Source organism: Mesocricetus auratus, unplaced genomic scaffold (genome assembly GCF_017639785.1).
Source record: "Mesocricetus auratus isolate SY011 unplaced genomic scaffold, BCM_Maur_2.0 Super-Scaffold_100006, whole genome shotgun sequence".
NCBI lineage: Eukaryota > Metazoa > Chordata > Mammalia > Rodentia > Cricetidae > Mesocricetus > Mesocricetus auratus.
Genome location: NW_024429190.1, coordinates 13,414,611 through 13,436,473, shown reverse-complemented (window position 1 = coordinate 13,436,473; position 21,863 = coordinate 13,414,611). Strand labels below are relative to the sequence as shown.

At 49.3% G+C, this 21,863-nt stretch overlaps 1 protein-coding gene across 1 annotated transcript; it reads left to right on the top strand.

Moving 5' to 3' along the window:
* Window positions 1-1,628: 1,628 nt before the first annotated feature.
* On the top strand, window positions 1,629-7,656 carry Spon2 (spondin 2). Its single transcript, XM_040746881.1, has 6 exons — window positions 1,629-1,912; window positions 2,411-2,630; window positions 2,932-3,155; window positions 3,227-3,418; window positions 4,007-4,181; window positions 6,959-7,656. Exons 2-6 carry the CDS (start codon window positions 2,414-2,416, stop codon window positions 7,141-7,143), a joined length of 993 nt encoding a protein of 330 aa, XP_040602815.1. The 5' UTR covers window positions 1,629-1,912; window positions 2,411-2,413; the 3' UTR covers window positions 7,144-7,656.
* Window positions 7,657-21,863: the final 14,207 nt, after the last annotated feature.

Below are 21,863 nucleotides of genomic sequence, written 5' to 3'. Positions count from 1 at the left end.
GTTTGTCTTCGTGTGCACAATCCATCCATCTGCTTAAAAAGCACAAGCCGTTCTGCCCCCCCACCCCTCTCCAGCAACACTGGAGTGACCTGGCCCCTGCAGCCCCTCTCCAGCAACACTGGAGTGTCCTGGCCCCTGCAGCCTCTCTCCAGCAACACTGGAGTGTCCTGGCCCCTGCAGCCTCTCTCCAGCAACACTGGAGCGTCCTGGCCCTCTCATTCCAAGTAACTCTCATCAGAAATAAGAAACCTAGATCTTGTGACAAACATGGTCCATAGCTAGTTCCAGAACACAAGGCAGGTTAGGGGGAAGAGGCCTCTGAGTCAAAGGTCATTGCTTGTGTGTGTTGATAAAGATCTTTCCAACCACAAGGTCAAGTTCATCTTATAAGAGCATCTGCCTGTCTCTGCCTGTTCTCTGCCAAGGGACAGTGGGATTTTCCAAGCTGCCTTAGGGCACCTTTATATAAAAAGCAGAATAAATCCCTTGTCCTAATGTCCATTCAGGCTGGATTGTCTTCATGGCTTCACTCTGCATCCTTATTGAATGACTGTAGTAGACAGTGGCCCAGCCATCTTCTCTCAGGAATTTGTACTGCTGACAAGTCATGCCACATTTCTATTCAATTTGTGAACTACATCTGCTCAGCTTAAGACATTGTGCAATGTCTGTTAACACAGAATAACTTTGCTATTTTAAGTGAGTTATGTTTTCTTTGCACTTGCTGTGACTTGATAAGCATGGAGAGCAGAACCCACAGACAAAAGCCTCAGGTGACTTGGTGACCTTAGAGCCTGGAAGCCAGTGCCAGCACGCCAATGACAACTTCAGAAGTGCTAGAGCAGTTTGTCTTTGGCCTCTAGGCCTGGAGCCTAGATGCTGTGTTCACAGTTACCGACTCTGTGGCTGCGCTATTTATTTGAATTGAGGGTGAAGTCATTTGCTTTGTTTGCATTCTAGCCTCGTCGATTCTATTTATTCTCTCTCACTGTCTGTCTGACAGTGAAACATTAGCTTGTTCCAAAACCCAGAATGTGTTTTGGATCAGCTTTCTGGATATTTTGGTGTGTGGGGGGACCCGGCAGAGGCTGAGTAAGATGTCTCCTTCTCCTTAGTTCCTAGGCTCCGCAGTAATTTTGAAAGTATTTTCCTGACCCCGAGCTTCAGTAAAGTCCAGAATCTACTACTCAATCCAAAGGAGGGCCGGTGGCCTGGAAGCGAGGAGGGAGCACACCAAAGAGGGTCTTGACAACCTGAGCTGTGCAGATTTCCTTTGGCTGGCAGTATGGGCCGTTACTGTTGGGTAGCCCAGACCCTGATGAGAAAGAGGTGACTGGCTGGCTGAGACCCAGTGCCCCAAAGCCTACTACAGCTGGTGACCTGGGGCACCCCAGCACCTCCTGCAACACATACACACTTGTCAAATGGAAAATGTGGACCACATTCTGGTTACATCTGTGGCAAAGTTCAGACAGGCACCAGTGTGGTCGCTGGCCCCAGACAGACTCCCATCCTTGAACACAGAGCTCCTTGCAACAACCAGCCAGAGGAGGAGGGAGGAGGGCGGGGAGAGAGGGAAGAAAGAGGGAAAGACAAAGAAAGGGGTGCGGCAGGCAGCAGCTAGCCCGAGGGGGCGGAGATTGAGCTCAGCCTGGAGCAGGTCACTGCCTTCAGAACTCTGGGACTGTTGAGAAGAACAGCTCCTGCTCAAGCAGAAAATCCTCTTGCTTCCTTGTCTCAAGTCCCCTCTGCCACTTTCTGGGACCCCGCACTGAGGCAGAAGATAGGGAGAGCTGGGACCTCTCTGTTGGCCAGAGGCACGAACCTCGGGCATAAATAGGATCGCGGGGCTCTGGGACCAGTCAGTCCTACAGCCGACAGCCCGGCAGCCTGCCCCTGCGGCTCCAGCCAGGTGAGTGAGGTGTATACATCCAAAGAGGGCCGGGGGCTCCTGGACCAGGAGTCTGTAACACTCCAGAGACTACCCCGGGGGCTGGGCAGGACCTGAGCTTTGCTGACCTAGTCACGTGCATAGCTAGTATGTGAAGTGTGCGCGTCCGGCACAGTTCAGAGTGAGGGAGACACAGCGTGGAGCAGCAGGAGGCGTGCGGCTCCCGCGTGCTGCACTCGGTAGAGATAGCTGTAAGATGTTGAGGCTCTTTCTGTGCCTGCAAGTTACACGGAGGTTCTTGTGGACAGGCAGTGAAACTAACTACGTACCCCATAACCTGGAGCCCTTCTCTTGCCTGGATGGAATCTGGAAGACTCTCACAGGAACATTTTGGGGACCCAGGAATTTGTTTGCAGGAACCTAACCAATCTGGGAGTTCATACTGCTCTCTACCGGGGCCAGGGGGACAGGGACCTTCTTGGGACTAAAGGTGACCACACTTCTTTCCCTCTACTGTAGGTGATGGAAAACGTGAGTTTTTCCCTGGGCAGAGCTCTTTGGGCCTTCCTCCTGGCCATGCTGGGCTCCGCCACAGGCCAGCCGCTGGGGGGAGAATCTGTGTGTGCAGCCCGGCCCCTGGCTAGATACAGCATCACTTTCACCGGCAAGTGGAGCCAGACGGCGTTCCCCAAGCAATATCCTCTGTTCCGGCCCCCTGCACAGTGGTCCTCCCTGCTGGGTAAGGGCACCTTTCCTCCTACAGGGCAGGAAACAGCACCTGCTGGCTTCACAGCACACAGCACAGAGTGGTCAGAGGAAGGCTGGTGGGACACCAATCACCAGGCCAGGCGTCTCCCAACAACCTAGTCTCTCGGTGTTAGGAGTGGGTGTGACTCCTTGCCATTCAGCCAGGAAGCTGAAATTTGTGGGGGGAGGGCATGGTGTCCACTGGGGGCAGCCACATGGGACCGAAGTCTATAGCCCTTCCCCCCCCCCCCACATCTCCAGCTGGCTACTCATGCAGTCAGGCTTTTGCACAGGGGCGGCTCACAGCTCTGACTATAGCATGTGGAGGAAGAACGAGTACGTCAGCAATGGATTGAGGGACTTCGCTGAGCGCGGGGAGGCCTGGGCACTGATGAAAGAGATTGAAGCTGCCGGAGAGAAACTCCAGAGTGTGCATGCCGTATTCTCAGCCCCTGCTGTCCCCAGCGGGACCGGGCAGACTTCTGCAGAGCTAGAGGTGCACCCTCGGCACTCGCTGGTAAGCCGCTGCTGGCCCAGGAGAGGGTGTGTCCCGAGGCCGCAGCTGCTGAGCCTTCTGGTCCCACCTAGGTGTCCTTCGTGGTACGCATCGTCCCTAGCCCTGACTGGTTTGTGGGCATTGACAGCCTGGACCTGTGTGAGGGAGGCCGCTGGAAGGAGCAGGTGGTCCTCGATCTTTACCCTCATGACGCAGGGACAGACAGCGGCTTCACCTTCTCTTCCCCCAACTTTGCAACCATCCCACAGGACACGGTGACCGAGGTAAGTAGTCCACAGCCCTCGCCCCACCGCATAGGCTGCATAGTCATCCCCACCGCATAGGGACTCTGGGCTCTCAGTTGGGTGGGACAGAGAAGGTGGCTGGCATTGTTTGTCAGGATTTGTGAGGACAAGGGAAAGGCGTTGGCCTTCCCCAGGCGGACCTCTAGGTACCACAGGCTTCAGCTCCTCCTGAGAAAATAATCCTGTTTCTGGTGGCTTCTGGTTAAGAGTAGAATGCTGCTCTGCCTGGGATCTGGCAGTTCTATAGAGAGAAGGGCAAGATACGGGGCTTTGCATGGTGCTTCCTTTCCAGTGAGGAGGCATATGCAGTCCTGCCTGGTGCGTAACCAGGAGCTCTGAGTGTGGACAATTGCTCAGCTGAGCTGCAGTGTTGCCTCTGGGAGACAGAAGGAATGCCAGCCTTCCTCAACCTCCAACTATGCTGGGCTTGAGAGCCCCTCAGATGAGCGCCAAGTTGGGAGTATTTACTGGCAATGTCCTGCTTGATGCGGAGTGCTGACTCAGGAGGCCAAACACACACTTGAAAGTGGGAGTCCACTCTGCCAGCTCTCCTTTCCTGTCATCCAGATAACATCCTCATCACCCAGTCACCCAGCAAACTCATTCTACTACCCACGCCTGAAGTCCTTGCCTCCCATTGCCAAAGTGACCTTCGTGCGTCTACGGCAGAGTCCCAGGGCCTTTGCCCCACCTTCCCTGGACCTGGCCAGCAGGGGCAATGAAATTGTTGACAGCCTCTCAGGTAATCTGCATGTTTTCCATCTTCTGCTGACCCCAGGTAGACAGGCTGGAAAAGTGTGCTGGGTCACAACTCCATGTCACCACCGGCTGAATTGGGGTTAGAAGACACAACTGAGTAACTGTGGGGTATATGTCGTCCAAGGTCATACACTAGGTGCTAACGCCCAGTATAAGGCACAACATGTGAGTTCCTTCTGTCCCAGGTTAGCCCTTGTCTATAGCATGTCTCTGAGTCTACAGAATCTCCCAGGCTTCCAAGGCCATAGGAAACTTGAGCCCAAGCAATTTCAAAGGTGAATTCTTGTCACTCTTTAGGAGACGTTATTAATTTTTATAGGTTTAGGATCTGGTGGATTCCAAGACTGTAGATAAAACTCTAAGAATATCTACTGTTGAAACACCCTGAACAATGGAAAAAGACCCCAGCTATAGTTAGAAGGCAGAATGCATCAGAAGTGCACCCGGTGAACTGCAGGTCACAGCCCATGGCTTTACAAGTGAAAACGCACCGAGTCAGGTTCCAGATGTGCCTCTACTGGCCAAGACAGCAAAGGACATTGGTGGACATTCGTGACACTCCCATGGGGGCTTGGGCCTTGCCTGGCTGTGGCCAGTGCAGAGTTCCCAATTCATCAGGGCCAGTCAAGGATTCTCATCTTTCCATAAACAATCTGAGAGTCTGCTAATAGGAACCTTGGGCTTGCATCCCTCAGGGGCATCTGCTGGGGCTGTGAGAGCCGTGCATTGAGGGTGAGAATCATAGTTCTTGCACGCACAGCAGCCTCCACTCAGTCAGATGCCCAGTAGGCCTTGCCTGAGGGCACGGAGAATGGCTGGGGCCTTTGAGGCTGTGTTTCCCCAGCCCTTAACACTGGAAGAGTAGAGTGTGCCTCTCATCTGTTGGCAGACCCAGGGTGGGCAAGAACACCTTTAGACCACCATAACTTATGTTCTTAAGGAGCTGGGATCAGCCAAGACCTGCCAAGCTTCAGGCCATTTCTACCGTTGGCGAGAACTGAAGGGGGCTCAGCTGCCAACTCACTTTCCTGGCCACGTGGGATGGTCTTGCCCTGATGCATTGGTCAGGCAGCAGGGTGGGCTTGTTGATGGGCTACGCAGCGCAGACAATTGAGGTGTGTATCTCCCACCCCATTCTTGATGGACAGTCCTGTGACCACTGGACGGTGGCAGCACCCAGTCAGACACGGTACAGTCTCATGGGAAGAGCCACTTGCAGGCAGGCCACAGGAGAGGTCCTGTGGGGCAGTTAGCCACCTAATCAGGTCTGGAAAGGTAGCATGCTGGGAGTGCAGGGGACACTGCAAAGGAAGGGCAGCAAGGACAGCTGACATGGAGAGGAGAGGGCGGATGTGGATGTAGCCCTCTGCTCTGGCTGGGGGCCATTATCTCTGGTGACAGGGAGCTTCAGTGAATTCTACCTATAGTTCTGCCTGATGACATAGGAGCCACTCAAGCACTTCCCTGCCCAGTATAGCTGAGGAACACAGCATGGCACATTGTCCCAAGGTGTCCCCTGTCCTGAAAAGCCATCGCCTATAGCTAGGATTTCTCACATCTGCCCACCTGATGTGCTCTTCCTAATTCCCTCATGTCCTCATGACTGCCAGCCTGCCGGTAGGGGCAGAATACCACATGAGTTTCTCTTGCTACTTTTGCTCCCAACAGCAGACACCAGACCTTGCCTGGGGTGAGAGTATCCAGGAAGCTCTCACAGACCCTGCCTGCACCCCTCTCACTTTTGATCACACGCGGTTTATCCTAGGTCTGCTCCTCACAGGGATCCACAGGGTTCAAGAGCCCCATTGGGAAGCTTTCCCTGCAGACCAGGGCTGTTGCATGCATTCCCAGTCAAGCTGAGCCTTGACTGCTACTTCACTATCAGGAAGCTGGGAAGGACTCAGCCTTGTAGCCCTACCTGGAAGATGGGGGCTCAGGTGTCTCATCTCAGGCAAGGTTCTAGGCAAAAATTGGGTCTGTTCATCTTTCCAACGGGTCTTCGTAGCCCCTGCCCCGCCCTTTTCTTCTGTGGAGTGGGTTATATCAGGAGTGGCCTACTGCATCTACTAGAATATTCCAGGTACTGTATCTGACATCTGCAACCTCTTTATGCTCCTTTCTGACTTGTTTCTTGGAGTCTCACGCATTGATTGTAGCAGCACGAGGACTCATAAAAACGGGGTCCTGCGCTAGGAGCTGTTAGCCTGGCTGCTGCTGCCAGCGCTACACTGTCCTCTCATGACTCCAGTGGTGGTGGCTGGGCTCCTGGCCTCCTGCCGGTGACTGTCCTCGCTGGCTGACTGGCTGGTTTAACATGTTGGATATGGGGACATTTGCATTTTGCTCTGGAAAATGGAAATTACCAGGCTCTTTAGCTATAATTCCAAATTGATTGCTTTTAAGTTTGTGAATATGATAGAAGCAGAGGAGACATAATAAAAAGAGCCATCTCCCCTCAGAAAGGTCCTCACAGTTGTGATGCCTCTTCCATAGCTGGTAAGATCCCAGGACTCATGCTGTCACAAGTCACCCAAGGTTTTGCAAAGGATCAGCCCCAGCCAGGCATTTGGTTGTTGTTTGCATCTATATCAGTGATACCCATCATGCATCTTGTTCTACACTCCTGAGAAAAGCGTTTCTTTCAGACTTTGGAATAGAGTAGTCCCCTGGGATGGGTGTACATGTAGGGATAATTACATTTGCTTTTTCTAAGTGTTGCTTTCCAAAGTACCCATTGGGTCTCCCCTGTGGTTTGTTCAGTTCCAGAGACACCGCTGGACTGTGAGGTTTCCCTGTGGTCATCCTGGGGGCTGTGTGGAGGACCATGTGGAAAGTTGGGAGCCAAGAGCAGAACTCGCTATGTCCGTGTTCAGCCTGCTAACAATGGGACCCCCTGCCCCGAGCTTGAAGAAGAGGCTGAGTGTGCCCCCGATAACTGTGTCTAAACCCAGAGTCTAGTAGCCAGCCCTTGGAGTCCCCTCAAGCCTTGGACTCAGATCTGGGGCACAAAGGGGTCCGGGAGGCGTGTGCAGTCAGGCATAGGAGCTTGCACCATTTCCTACCATGGCTGGACTGATGAATGCTCTGGACACAGAGGTCCTCAGTGGCAGGTAAGGGACAGGCTGCTTCTCCCACCGTGTGATGCCTGAGGCTCATGGTCTGCTCTATCTGTGTGACTTATTACTGTGGTGGGAGGCTGCCTTTGATGCAGACAACAGGCAGGCCAGGAACAGGTAGAGGAAGCTGCCAGCCTGTGAGCCCCACCAACACACTGTGTCAGATACCTCAGGCCTGCCGCCGCCACCGCACCTGCTCCTGGAGGCCAAAGACACAACTTCACACGGCTTCAAACAGGGATGACCACAGGAGAAAAAGATGAAGAGGGGCAGTTTCAGGAACTTGGCTGTCTTGTGTCACTGATCCCTTTGCATTTGAATAAAGGCTGTGTTCCCCATGAATGCCAGAGGGGGGTTCTCCCACCTCTTCCTGGACACCTTGCAGCAGAGGTGCTCATGGGCTTGTGCAAATAGAGATCACTCATTCACAGAACCTGCAGCCATGTAATGGCTGCCAAGTGGGTGGGGGGCCGGAAATGAGGAGGCAGCCTCATGGAACCCATGCTGAGGATTCAACCGTCAGACAAAGCAGCGTGAAAGCAGCACTCACTCATTCCAGACTCTACCACACGGAGACAGTGTGACCTGGGGACCCCAGCACCCAGAGATCTGTCACACTCCGGGGGCCCACTCAGAGATCTCTCACACTCTGGGGGCCTTGCTTTGTTCCTTCCCACGGAGAAACAACTCTGCTGGCTATGAACAGGTGCCTCTTGGGAACCTGGGCGCAGGTAACCTACCCTCATATGAGCCCCTAGTGTCAGCTTTCTGTCATTGTGACAAAATAGCTGAGACAACCAGCTCAGAGAGAGGAGAGGACTGCTTAGTCTCAGATTTGAGCATTTCAGGGCGCGGTCCCGCAGGTCTACTGTTCAGGGGCCCAGGTGGGGAAGTGCATCGTGGCAAGGAGGAGCAAAGCCACTTGACTTGCTACTGGCATAAAAGGGGAAAGGAGTAATGATAAGGTCTTATTACCTCCTTCTAAGATGCTTCCCAGTGACTTAGGGACTCCCAATAGGCCCTGCTTCTCAAAGGTCCCACCACCTCATAGTGAATCAGCCTAAACACATGGGCTTGGTAGACATCCCAGATGCAAACTGAATCAGCCATGGGGCTCACTTTGGTCTGCCAGGGCCTTTCTTATGGGTCAGGACTGCCCACTCCTACCACTGAATTCTGAAGTCACTCTAGCATCTGACTAGGGGCACCCCAGGGACATCCTCCTAGCCCTGTTCCATCAAGTTGGACATGAAGAGCATGCCCTTCTTGCTTCAAGGAGATCCTGGTGGACTGCTCTTCTGACTGGCAGAGACCTTTACCCCTGATGCTCCCAGAGTCCCACTTCCTACCATTAAATATCTTATTCTCATGGAAAATTCTTGAATATAAACCAAGATCAAAGGGTCACAAGTCTGGAGATTGTCATGGAGATCTGAGAAACTACCATTAAAATCTTGTCTTAAGCATTTAAGAGGCAGAGACAGGAGGACTGTCATGAGTTTGATGATAGCCTGGGCTACACAGGGGGTTAGAGTGAGATCTTATCTCAAATAACAAAAAGGAAGGAAGAGACGAAGGAAAGAAGGAAGGAAGGAAAGAAGGAAGGAAGGCAGAAAAAGGTTTTCTTTAAAGTTCCCTGAAGGTAACACCAGAGGAACTTTAGGGCAAGGAACAGAAGACTAGAGGCGGTGCTGGATGCATCCCCAGGAACATTTGGTCACCAGCCCAAGATACACACTGAACACCAACCCTCATGCCTTCAGCCATGGCATTGGCAAACCATAAGGACAGACCCAGGAGACACTAGGGTTGGAATGGAAAGTCCCAGGATATCAGTAGGGTGTGTCACAGCAGGAGCTCAGAACAAAAAATGATGACAATCATGAGACCAGATTCACAAAGTCATATGCTGCTATGGAGTCTCCAAAGTCCATGAGAACACTGATGGAGTCTGGTGGAGACCCTTCTGGATGCCACATCTGCCTTCCTTCCCTAATGGGACACGTTGCTGGATGGGACCCCACAGAGTTCTGAACAGAGAGCAGAGAGAGGTGGGAAGGCAGGAGTGGGAAGAGAGATGACCTCAGATTCACCCAGAGAGGTCACTGAGATCTCTATAGAAGTGGTTCAAGGGACACATACGGACTTGTCTACTGACAAGGCAACACAAATGCAGATGGATATTCGGCCTGCCTTCCGATGAATAACTGACCCCATCCCAGTCAGCCCATGGAAGGGAAGTTCTGAACAAGGAAGGAAACCACACCGTAGGTCCTGTAGACGGTCTGTGACCTGGTCATGCCCTGAGCAGTGCAGTGTAGTTGAAGGTACATGGGCCAAATAAAGTGACCTGGTACCTGTGCTGACGTCTGCAGACGGCTCAGTCCACTGGCCGTATCATGTAATATCGGGTGTTGAGTGATGGCAGAAGGTTGCACACAGACAAAGGGAACCATGGGTGATGGCCCTGCTCTACTCCGCAGCAGCAGGTGATGGACAGGCTGGAGGCAGGTGGCTGTGTCACTGCAGGGAGGAATGTGGGGTGGTGGGAGGGGTGGATACTGGAGCCATGGAAAAGAGCGTGAGATGGCATCACCGAAATGCCGCCCCAGGCTCCCAGAGAGGAGCACCCTCCACCTACGCAGGACAGCCAGGTTCCTCTATGTGCACGGACAGACCCTCAGACACACTACTCTTTCCAGAGTTTTCTCTATACTTCCAAAATTAAGGAAGCCAGGGAACTGAACCAGGATGGTGTCTTAGTTCAGGTTTCTCATGCTGTGACAAAACACCATGACCAAAAGCAGCTTGGGGAGGAAAGGCTTATTTAATTTACACCTCTCAGTCACAGTCCATTGCTGAATAAAGTCAAGGAAGGAACCCAAGCAGGGCAGGAGCCTGGAGGCAGGAGCTGAGACAGAAGCCAGGGAGGGTGCTGTTTACTGGCTTGCTTCTTATAGCTTGCTCAGCCTGCTTCCTTCTGTAACTCAGGACCACCCACCTAGAGGTGTCACCGCCCACAGTGAGCCGGGCTCTCCTGCATCAATTATCAATCAAGAAAACGCTCCACAGTCTTGCCTACTGACACCCTGATGGAGGCATTTTTCTTAATTGAGGTTCCTCTTCTCAAATAACTCCAGATTGTATCAAGTTGAAAAAAACAAACAAACAAAAGAACAAACAAAAAGGCCAGGTCATTGTGATAGTGTGTGTGTGTGTGTGTGTGTGTGTGTGTGTGTGTGTGTGTGTGTGCCATGACACAGATGTGGAAGTTGGTTCTTTCCTTCCACCTTCAAGTGGGTTCCAGGGATTTAACTTAGGCATCAAACATTCATGGCGAGTGGCTTTACCCTCAGAGCTGACTCACCATCCCAAATCTTTTCTAACTTTTCTTTGTTTTGTTTTTTGTTTTTTTGAGACAGGGTTTCTCTGTATTGTTTTGGAGACTGTCCTAGAACTCACTCTGTAGACCAGGCTGGTCTCGAACCCACAGAGATCCGTCTGCCTCTGCTTCCCGAGTGCTGGGATTAAAGGCATGCGCCACCAACGCCCGGCCTAACTTTTCTTGTATATACAAATTTCCATTTTTGGGTCATGCTAACATCTCATATAATTAAGACATCAAAAGTAAGCTGCACAGAGCAAACCCTAAATAATGAGAACAACTGAAATAACAGCCCTGCTTAAATGACTACAGATTTAGTTCAGTGGTGGAATATTTTCTCAACACCTGCAAGGGCCTGGGTTCCATTCCCAGCACCATCAAGATCCCCACAATATATGAGGCATACTTGGGATGAAAAACAATTGCTTGATAACTTTACTACACACACACACCTTCTAAGGGAATTAGTAAAGATTTAAAGAGAGTGATGAAGAAATACTAGCATTTAGCTATCTGGCATGACTCTCTAGAAACTATTACAGATCTATTGAAGAATAAAATAAATAATTATGTGGATACCCATGATGGCTGATCTTGATTGTCAACTCATCTACATGTAGAATTATGATAGTGATGACGATGATGATGATGGAGTGTGGGTGTGTGTGTGTGTCATGATCACATACAGAGGTCAGATGACAACTCATTTCTCTCCTTCCACCTTTATGTGGAAGGATCACACATGAAGTAAACCACCGAGGAAAGAAGCCCAGACAGCCAGGTCCAGGCTTGGACATCATGCTCTAACTGTTTCAGAGGAGGAGTGTTAGTGTAAGGGAGGAATACTGAATGGAGGGTACAGGCCAGGGGAAAAGAAAGCCCGGCCTCTGGGACAGCAAGTCTGGCTCCAACATGAGGCAGATTCAGAGCACGCTATAGTGAAGAAAAGCTGCGTTATTACAGCCCCTGCAACGTCCCAGGAGTGTGTCTAAACACAGATCCACCCAATACCAACCCCCAAACAATAACAAAAGTCAACAGCTGCCTTCTTTATTACACTGCTGAGACCAGGCAAACAGAGAATTTCATATGACTCCCAACATTAGTCTGTGCAGAGTGCTATGAGACACCTGTGCTAGTGGTGGCAACCCTGAAGTATGCCAACCTCCGGATACTCAAGTCAGGGGCAGTGAGGTCAACCCTGAAGTATGCCAACCTCCGAATACTCAAGCTCAGGGGCAGTGAGGTCAGAATGGAATCTCAATGCAAACTGAGTGTATTTCCTCCTTTCCCTACTTGTTTCAAAGTGACTTGTAATCTAGTATTGAAGCATTCTAACACAGTATACTCACACACTAAAAATGTATGCTCGGGACTGGGGTGTAACTTTGTGATAAAGCACAAACATGTATGAGGTCTTGGGTTCAGCCCCCATTACTGCAAAACAAAACAGAATGAAACAAGAGTGTGAGCAGAAACTGGAGAAATCCACATAACGTTCATCCACAGTTCAGTTAACTGGACTCTCCCCAGGTCACACTCTCACACTCAAGGAGCTGTAGCAAGCCAACTGGATGGGGTCCTGTAGTTCCACCTAAATGTAAATTGTGTATAGGTGAAGAGAAATGCTTTAGTGGTGGCAGTCTCGGGTTCTCAGTGCCTAGGACCTAGCATCTGGCTTGGTACATCCTGAGGCTTACACTTCCTCATCCTGAGAGCTAGGGGACTTTTGCTCTAGAGTCTACATGCTCAAGATAGAGACTTATTGCTCAGGGCTTTAACCACAAGTAACACTAGATCTTACTTCAACTTGGCAGGTACTGTAACCAGCAGTAGATGGTAGTGGACAGTGGGTCTGGGTTCTGGGGCCCTTAGACCTACATCCTCAAGTGTTAAAACTCCTGAGTAACTAATGTTGCATTTCTTAGGCTTCTTCAATGCCCATCATCCTCTTGAAGTAATTGGTGATGCCAGGAGCAGATGTGTCTCATTGTTGAAAAAGTCTAAGTTCTTAAAGTATTTTAAATGCCATATTCTGTAGGTTTTTGAAGTGTTTAAAGATGACCTTTCCATCTGAAATATATCTCTGTATATCTAGAAAACCTAACTAATATGGCTATTATAGATGACTATTAATTTATATTTCTAAACTATACATTACATTGTTAAATGTGCTATATAAACATAATACCTTAAACAAGAGGAGAAACATATATATATATATTATAGCAAAGTTGATCTTAGATTTGTGTCAATAAACCAAAATCCACACCAAAGTAAAGTATTTTGAGATTAACAGTTGAGTTTTTTGGATTAAAATAGATTCAATAATTAATTTTTAAAAAGTAAGCAAGGGCCGGGCGGCGGTGACGCATACCTTTAATCCCAGCACTCGGGAGGCAGAGGCAGGCAGATCTCTGTGAGTTCGAGGCTGGGATGGACCGACAGCCTCCAAAACAATACAGAGAAACCCTGTCTCGTTAAAAAAAAAAGTAGGCAAGGAAAGGTCATTCAGGAGAAACCCAATGTTTCAATACCAAGGGGCAGCACAGGAGGTTCCCTGGCTATAGTGGTCTTCTATAGCTTCTGGGATTCTCAGGGTGACTTCAAGTTATCCAAAGCAGCTCGGCTACTTTGAGGGCAGTCTAGCTGCTGCCTGTCTGACAGCTCCTGCTCACAGCTGCCAGGCATAGGAAAGAGCTGCTCACCACTCCGGACAGTTTTCATCCTCTGTAGAAGGCATTCAAGGGTATTCACAGTAAAGGCTTCTTGGAAGTTCAACACAGAACAACCCTAATGGCATTTAGTAGTATGCAATAGTATTTAATAATATTTAACAATGCTTAACTCCTGGCCCAGAAGATGTGAGTCCCTCTGCTCTATATCAGAATGATCGCTGTCAACTTCTGAATGTCTACAACTGCTCTAAAATAAAAGGCTTTAAAAAGCCAGCCATGTGGTGCAATCCATAGCCCCAGTATTTACGAAGCTGGGGTGGGAGGATCATGAGTTTGAAGCCAATTTAGACTACATAGGAAGTTGAAGGCTAGCCTGGCCCCCATAGCAAGACCTGTTAGCAGAAGATGATGATATGATTGGCGATGCAGTGATGATACGCTATGATGATTATTGTTAGTGATGATATGCTGCGATGATTTATGTTATGATGATGACATGATGATGATGACGTTATGATGAGCATTATCGCTGTTATTGATTTCATTGTTGTTACGATGATTGCTACGATGTATGATTACTGCTATGATGATGCATGATGCCGCATGATGATGGATGATGACATTAGCGAGTGATGATCGATGATGATATAGTGATGATGATGATCATGATGATTATGATGATTTATTGCATGATGATTTATTATGATGAGTTATGATGCTATTGCCGCACTTACTGCTGCTGCTTATTTATCAATGATGATTGTCGATGCATGATGATGACATTATGATGTTATGATGATATGATGCATGCTATTTATTATCAGTTACGCATGATGATGCATGCCGATGATGACGCATGATGATGGATGATGATAGCACGATGATTATTTGCCGCAGCAGGATGATCAGCATGGATGATCATGAATATCATGATGAGCATGACATGATGATGCGCATGATGACATGCATGATGTATGTATTGATGATTGAGCATGTATGAGTTATTAGCGTTGCCATGATGAGCAGCATGCATGATGAGCAGCATGATGATTAGCTGCGCATGATGATGCTATGATGATGCACGATGGATTGACGATGATGAGCATGATGGATGACATGATGATGAGTGACATGAGAAGCATGAGTGATGGAGATGATGAGCATGATGATGATGAGCAGGATGAGTAGGATGATTGATGCAGCAGCATGATGAGCAGTAGTAGGATGACATGTCAGCATGATGAGCAGCAGCAGGAGGAGCAGCAGGAGGAGGAGCAGCAGCAGGAGGAGCAGCAGGAGGAGGAGCAGCAGCAGGAGGAGCAGCAGGAGGAGGAGCAGCAGCAGGAGGAGGCACAGGAGAAGCAGGAGGAGGGAGAGGAGGAGCAGGAGGAGGAGGAGGGAGAGGAGGAGCAGGAGGAGGGGGAGGAGGAGCAGGAGGAGGAGGAAGACTTGAAAACACCAGATTCCTCTGGCTGGTAGAGTGCTTGCCTAGCATGGAAGAGGTCCTGGATTTATTTTTTTAGTACCACAAAAAGGAGAAGCGATACTGTATAGTGACCTAACAGGTCACTAAGAGACTGTCACTGAATGTCTTATGAGGCTTCTCCAGGCAGGGCCTCAGTTAAAATCCATGCTCTTTCTGGGCCTGGTGGCACAGGAAGCAGAGGCAGGCATATATCTATGAATTTGAATCCAACCTGGTCTACAGAATAAGTTCCAGGACAGGTAGGCAGGGCTAACATGGAGAGAACCCAGTCTCAACAAAACAAAACAGAAACCAAACCAAACAAACAAACAAAAGAAGCCCAAAACAAAAACAGAAAATAGAATAAAAATCCAGGTTCTTCCCTCTTCTCAGTGCAGAGAAGTGGAATCTATGTGCCCCGGTGACTAGAACGGCCCCAGGAATGCCAAGCTGCCAAGTTTCTCAAACACTGTAGTCCCAGAAGCAATTGCTCCTTCCTCTACCCACATCTCCATGCCCTCTTCCACACCCCACCCCAGTCCTTGCCCTCCTCTCATCCCTCCTCCGCCTCCCACCATGCCGTGGGGACAACCAGAAAACTCCAGGCTGTGCACTAAGGCCTGCTCTGGGCTCCCTCGTAGGATCCATGTAAAGCAGGGCACTCAGGCATCCTGCAGCCCCTGACCTGACAGTAACTGTCACTCTATCGGCACACCTCAGCATCTTCAAAAGCCAGCAGGCTGCGAGGAACTGTGACACCATCATCCCTGGAAAGGCCCCGAGGTGCAAACACCTTTTATCTGGTTCACTTGGGGCTTACAGCAGTTATCTGCCGGAATGTAGGCACCACATGTCACTTCTTTCAAAAATCAATTTGACACAATACTCAGTGAAGTACAAATGCCTAATAAGCAGTCCCTTGTGTCTGGTCCATTTCAAGGGAAGGACTGCCAGGAATGGCTAAGGCTATAGAGATGGGGATGCAGACACTTGAATGTTTTAGCTTTTCATTTTCAGCTGCCTTCTATTTCCATGCTGGAGAGTGAGAGGCGACATTCCAAGAGACACGCTGATAGGTGGGTAAGATGGATTCTTCTACTGAAGGCTGAGACACAACGTCGTTTTATGGCATCACGCTAATCTCCCAAAGTCTGTATTATTCAACAATACATATAGCATTAAATGTTTTTTCCTGTGATAGTTTATCGAGTTATGAAAAACTGACATGAAAATTGCCTTGAGGGTGAATTATATAATTCATAATACAGAAAGCTTACTTCTGACATTTCGGAATCCAGGCTTGATTTGTTTTCTGGGCTGTCAGGTTTCCTCAAGCAAAAAATCTCTGATGTCACTTAGCATGCTAACTGTGGTTGAATGCTCAGAACGTATGTGGGGAATTCTGGCCTGTCCTGTAAAGCAAGACACACAGCTTAAGTCTTTATGCACCCAGCCTCCCGGAGCCCTCTGTGTCTGTGGGGAGGGAGTACCACGAGGGAGGCATGCCACACAGAACCTGACTTTGCCAAATCTTGGCCACATTGATTTCTGCTTGCTCTCAGATGCAAGCACATCTCTACACAGGTGAGCCTCCCCCCGCTTCTGAGAAAGACACAGCACCCAGCAGTTTCAACATCATATAGAAAGCCCTACAAGTCTTCCAACATGTAAGTCAGAGTCAACACCAAATTTCTGATTTGAATGCTAGTAGAAAATATATTTATTTATTTATTTTTGTTTTTTTGAGACAGGGTTTCTCTGTATTGTTTTTTAAGCTCTCCTAGAATTTGTTCGAGGTTGGCCTCAAACTCACAGAGATCTGCCTGCCTCTGCCCCCCGAGTGCTGGGATTAAAGCATGAGCCACCAACACCCTCGAAAATAGAATTTAAATGTAGCTTGATTCTTCACAAATACTGATTATGTATTTCCATACTGTCTTTTATTGATTAATATTGAATTCGTTCAGTTCATCTTGACCGTTACTCAGTGTTCTATTTCTAAGAATATTAATCTGGTTTGGAAAATATTAAGTAAATACAACATGCACGGGGCAGAGAACAGAGATAATGTAAGGCAAATGGGAAGGGACACACTAGAGTCACTGTCAGTCACAGCTTAAACAATCCCCTGGTTCCAGATCTCAGCTCTGCCACCTAATGGCAAGCACGTCCTTCTTCGTCTTCTCTGGGCTTGTGAAGACAATGGCGACCATGTGGCAGCACATACTCCTCTGGATTACGTGGATTACGAGGCTGGGTCTAGCACAGGACACACCTTTGATGGCTCAGTGTGCTCTGAGCAGGTGACCATCTGGATACCTAGAGAAACCCTGGCACGCTGACCGTTTTCCTGGTAACTCATGAGATTTCCAACTTGGACGTCAAGGAGCCATGGAAGAATAAGAGGGACGAGTGATCTGTCCATCCCTCCCGCTGCCCACATTCGTGACAACAAGCTGAAGAGTCACTGGCCCTGGAGCGGTTGGAGAGGCGAGGCCAGTGTGACTCTGGAAGCCTGATTGTCCCACAGCCCCTCTTCACCATGCTGGCTGCTCTCACACGTTAGCTCACCCGCTCACCTTCCAGCCTCTCTCTCTCCACTCTGGCCCCGCAGGCACCGCTCCATGCAGCTCTGCACGCTGCGTTCGGCTTCTGAAACTCAATGTTGACGATAGGAAACTTGGAAATGTGTCAAACCATGATGAGAGGCATAGCAAATTATAAGACCCCAAAGACAATCAATGAAGACCCACAGACAATTCAGAAAGGGACTTAAAGAATTTTATCCATTGAAAAAAGTAGGGAAACAGATGAAAATGAGGAGAATTTTAACTACAGGAATGTTTAAAATAAACATGCATACACCCACAAGAACTGGGAACTACAGTGTCTGGAACTGGGAACCCACGGAATGGATTCAGTAGAAGCTGGCCAGAAGAGACTTGTGAAGGAGACTGGATCGACAAGCTAGAGAAGGGAGTGAAAAACAAGAAGAGTTTAAGAGACACGGGGAGCCAGGCAGATGAGCACACTCGTGCCTGAGGCCCACATGCAGAGACGAGGTGGAGAAGGCAGTAAGCAGGAGGTGTGGAAACAGTGAGACTCAAAGAGCCCCGTGTACCCAGAGAGGGCGAATGTGGGGGGCCACACCCAGGCGCACTACAGTCCAACTGCTGAAGGCCCACCAGAGCCTCTCACCTTGAATAACCATTGCCTTTCTGGATATACCAGACAATTTACTAATATCCTATAAAGTGTAATTCCTGACATTTAGTTTTAAAAATCCCTTTAATGAAAACATTTTGTGGAATGCCTATTTTGTTGTTGTTGTTGTTTATGACATGCTATGAACCCCTGTGTTTAAAGCTAGGATCTAGGTTAGTTCTGTTTGCTGTGTGAACACACTACAGACGGCTTCTCCAGATTCACTGGAGTCAGGCGGGCGTGACCGTGTTGCCTGCTGTCAACAAAGGCTCTGCTTCTCACTTCCCTGCTCCGCTGAATTGAAACACCCACAGAGCCGGTGGTAGGCCTCGGCACATGACCACAAACATGCTTCTAGCCTAATTTTGAAGTTACTAGTAAGGTGCAAATACTTGTTTAAGATGGTCTTGAATTGCCAGGAGGTGGTGGACACACCTTTAATCCCAGCACTTGAGAGGCAGAGGCAGGCAGATCTCTGTGAGTTCAAAGCCAGCCTGGTCTACAAAGCAAGTTCCCGGAGAGCCAAAACTGTTACACAAAGAAAATTTGTTTTGGAGAAAAAGCAAGCAAACAAAAACAACAAAACAAAAACAAAAAGACCTGGAATCTGTGAACTCTGAGACTGTGTCCCAAGGTCCCAAAAGTCCAGCAAGGGCACATACAGGCTGTGTGAAGAGTGTCGCGAAATGCACCTTTCTAGAAAGTTCAGGAAATGACCTCAGAGCCAGTCATCAAATACGTTTTCCTCATGGACTTCAAGGGGCCTGAGAAGACCACCACTTTAGAAGCAGAAAATACTTAGGTCCGTTTGATTGTCTGATAGCTTGTGACTCTGAGCCGAGAAAGTGGCCCTGGGCAGGGAGCCCTGGCGTGTGTCTAGCCTGCTGCTGCAGCTGCTTTGTCAAGGCTGGCTCCCACCTCTTGGTCTTTGTCTTCGCCTTGCTACCTTCAGAGTCCTGATGGAGAAGCAGGTGTGTCGCCAGCGCTAGCCCTCCCTGTGTGAAGAGATGTCTGAGAGGCAAGAGCCTGTGCCATCTGCTGGAAGCTGAGGGGACAGTATGGGACCTGCAACTTTGAGCACTACAGCCAAGCCCAGCAGCATGAGAAACCCTTGCCTGGAAACCCCCTGAGAGATGCATTCTATATATTCCGTATCTTGTTTCTGTTCATTTGACTTATAGCATCCTTAATAGTAAGCCACAGAGTTTGTGTGAAAAGAGGGTGAAGACATTGTCCATGGTGAGTCTGAGGGGAGACAGGAGAAACAGGGCAGGAAACTGCACCTACCACAACACTAGCCTGGGAGACCTCCTCTCCACCCCTCCTCTCCCCTCCTCCCCTCCCATCCCCTCCCTCTGCTCCTCCCAGTCTCCCCCCCCGCCCCCATGCAGCTTCGCCTGCATCCACTCCTCCTTTCTCTTCAGAAAAGGGCCGGCTTTGGAAGTCAACCATGGCCATCAGCCAGCCATGGTACATCAACTTGCAGTGAAACTAGGCGCCTCCTCTTTGATTAAGGTTGCATGGGGCAACCCGGTAGGAAGAAAAGGGTGAAGGACCAGAAAAAAGAGTGAGAGTATGGGGGAGAATGTCTTTTACTCCATGTGTTTTGAAGCCCTTGCCATGTTGTGAGCACAGGTGATGGTGTGTGGAAGTTTCTGTCCCAAGGAGGTGTGCACTCAGTGCAGACCTCTCTCCCTGGCTCCCTCAGCCTATACGCAATGCTTCTCTTCTGACATCTGCTGGCCACAAGTGGTATGGCATTGCCTCCTGTTACTCTTGCCTGCCTGATGCGTGCGTGCGTGCGTGCGTGTGTGTGTGTGTGTGTGTGTCTGTGTGTGTGTGTGTGTCTGTGTGTGTGTGTGTCTGTGTGTGTGTCTATGTGTCTGTGTAGTGGCATGTGCTTAGGGTCAGAAGAATCTGGGCAAAATCAAGCAGAAATTACCCTACACTCATTCCAATAATGCAATATTCCAGAAACATGGGCATGTTAACAGGATTGTCAAACTGCTGTTCACCAGTTCAGAATCCCTCAGTGAAAGTATGCTTTAGGACACACTTTCACTCAACTCTCAAGTGTTTACTGAACCTCTACCACATAGCCAAACTTCTCTATCTACTCCATAGGCAAGCCTTGCTCTGTCATCTACCACATAGGCAAGCCCTGCTCCATCATCTACCACATAGGCAAGCCCTGCTCCATCATCTACAACATAGGCAAGCCCTGCTCCATCATCTACCACATAGGCAAGCCCTGCTCCATCATCTACAACATAGACAAGCCCTGCTCCATCATCTACAACATAGACAAGCCCTGCTCCATCATCTACAACATAGCCAAGCCTTGCTCTATCATCTACCACATAGACAAGCCCTGCTCCATCATCTACAACATAGACAAGCCCTGCTCCATCATCTACAACATAGACAAGCCCTGCTCCATCATCTACAACATAGCCAAGCCTTGCTCCATCATCTACAACATAGACAAGCCCTGCTCCATCATCTACAACATAGCCAAGCCCTGCTCCATCATCTACAACATAGACAAGCCCTGCTCCATCATCTACAACATAGACAAGCCCTGCTCCATCATCTACAACATAGACAAGCCCTGCTCCATCATCTACAACATAGCCAAGCCTTGCTCTATCATCTACCACATAGACAAGCCCTGCTCCATCATCTACAACATAGCCAAGCCCTGCTCCATCATCTACAACATAGACAAGCCCTGCTCCATCATCTACAACATAGACAAGCCCTGCTCCATCATCTACAACATAGACAAGCCCTGCTCCATCATCTACAACATAGCCAAGCCCTGCTCCATCATCTACAACATAGACAAGCCCTGCTCCATCATCTACAACATAGACAAGCCCTGCTCCATCATCTACAACATAGCCAAGCCCTGCTCTATCATCTACAACATAGCCAAGCCCTGCTCCATCATCTACAACATAGACAAGCCCTGCTCCATCATCTACAACATAGACAAGCCCTGCTCCATCATCTACAACATAGGCAAGCCCTGCTCCATCATCTACAACATAGCCAAGCCCTGTTCCATCATCTACAACATAGATAAGCCCTGCTCCATCATCTACAACATAGCCAAGCCTTGCTCTATCATCTACCACATAGGCAAGCCCTGCTCCATCATCTACAACATAGCCAAGTCCTGCTCTGTCTACCACATAGACAAGCACTATTCCAGGCTTGTTACAAACAATAAAGGGGAATAAAATGTCTCCTGCCCTCTAGCAATTCAAAGAACATAGCTGAATGCATACTTTGTTCTCAAAAGGCATGCACGGAGACAACCATGCTGGCAGGAACAGCTCCATGTGTGCAGCTGTGGGAACGGATGAGCAAATCCTACAAAGACTCCAGCCATCCCAACAAGTGGCAGGCAGAAGGGTGAGCTGCAGGGGACTTTGGTGATAGAGAGATGGAGACCCCAGATTCCATAAATAGCACGGCCCTGGAAGAGGTTCAGTAGGAAAGAAGTTTCTGAGAATAGCCACATGCACCAGAACTCTAGGTGGTGTTTGGAAAGCCATTTTCCACATTCACTGTGAGCTCCTCTCCAGGAGCATCAGCTGCCTCAGCAGAATGGTTTGTCACCTTTGGGGCCCTGCTGCCTAAGAGGCCCAATGTTCCACACGTGCCTGAGAGAAACGCATGCTCTGCTGTTGCAGCACACAGTGATCTCTACGTGACAAGAGGGTCTGCTGCTGCTGCAGGTGCCTGTCATTGTAGCTTTCCGTCTGGTTATATGAAGTGCTAAGAGGACTGCAGAAGCATTAGTTTGCAT